Here is a 1,298-nt window from a genome sequence, read left to right on the forward strand (position 1 = left end):
ATGCAAGATGAATTGAACCAATTCGAAAGAAACTCTGTCTGGCATTTAGTTCCTAGACCTTCAGATAAATCTATAATAGGAACTAGATGGGTTTTTAAAAATAAACTCAATGAAAGTGGTAATGTAGTAAGAAATAAGGCTCGACTTGTAGCACAGGGTTACAGACAAGAAGAGGGTATTGATTTTGATGAATCATTTGCCCCTGTTGCTAGACTTGAAGCTATTAGAATATTTCTTGCTTATGCTGCTTTCAAGGACTTTAAGGTATTCCAGATGGATGTTAAAAGTGCGTTTCTCAATGGTATTCTCCAAGAAGAAGTATTTGTGGAACAACCCCAGGTTTCGAAAGCCAAATTTATCCAGATCATGTGTTCAAACTGGATAAAGCTCTTTATGGGTTAAAACAAGCTCCACGAGCTTGGTATGATACTCTTTCACTTTTTCTCAATGATCATGGTTTTACTATTGGTTCTGTAGATAAAACTCTTTTTAAATTTGTCCAAGGCGATCATACGTTATTAGTATAAATATATGTTGATGATATCATATTTGGGTCATCTAACCCCAAATTATGCAAAAAGTTTTCTAAGATGATGCAGGACAAATTCGAAATGAGCATGATGGGAGAACTAACATTCTTTCTGGGATTGCAAGTCAAACAGATGGAAAAAGGGATATTCATTAACCAGGCCAAATATACAAAAGAACTTCTAAAGAAGTTTGGAATGGAGAATTGCTCTGCAGCTAGTACTCCAATGAGTGCTTCAATCAAATTGGATAAAGATGAAGCTGGACCCTCAGTAGATCAAACTTTATTCAGAGGGATTATAGGTTCCTTACTCTATCTGACAGCAAGCAGACCGGACATTATGTTCTCAGTTGGTCTGTGTGCAAGATTTCAATCTGGTCCGAAGCAATCTCACTATATTGCTGCAAAGAGAATCCTAAAATACCTTAAGGGAACATAGAATGTTGGTTTATGGTATCCAAAAGATTCTAGCTTTAATCTAATTGGTTACTCAGATGCAGATTACGCAGGTTGCAGAATTGATCGTAAAATCACAAGTGGGACTTGTCAATTTCTTGGTGATAGACTTATTTCTTGGTTTAGTAAGAAACAAACTTCCATTGCTACTTCTACAGCAGAATCAGAATATTTAACAGCTGGAAGTTTTTGTGCACAATTGCTCTAGATCCAACAACAACTCAGAGATTTTAGTGTTAATTCATCTGAAGCACCAATCTTTTGTGATAATACAAGTGCAATTGCTATAACATACAATTCAGTTCTACATTCC

At 35.8% G+C, this 1,298-nt stretch overlaps 1 protein-coding gene across 1 annotated transcript; it reads left to right on the forward strand.

Moving 5' to 3' along the window:
* Window positions 1–522, forward strand: LOC140861230 (uncharacterized mitochondrial protein AtMg00820-like). The gene is made up of 2 exons (XM_073264227.1): window positions 1–339; window positions 478–522. Exons 1-2 carry the CDS (start codon window positions 1–3, stop codon window positions 520–522), a joined length of 384 nt encoding a protein of 127 aa, XP_073120328.1.
* The last annotated feature ends 776 nt before the right edge of the window (window positions 523–1,298 follow it).

This window comes from Henckelia pumila, chromosome 4 (assembly GCF_033568475.1).
Source record: "Henckelia pumila isolate YLH828 chromosome 4, ASM3356847v2, whole genome shotgun sequence".
In the NCBI taxonomy this organism is placed as follows: Eukaryota; Viridiplantae; Streptophyta; class Magnoliopsida; order Lamiales; family Gesneriaceae; genus Henckelia; species Henckelia pumila.

Coding starts and splice junctions, on each gene's coding strand:
- LOC140861230 (XM_073264227.1), top strand. CDS start 1: ATGCAAGATGAATTGAACCAATTCGAAAGAAACTCTGTCTGGCATTTA. Junction 340..477: donor TATTTGTGGAACAACCCCAG/GTTTCGAAAGCC, acceptor TTGGTTCTGTAG/ATAAAACTCTTTTTAAATTT.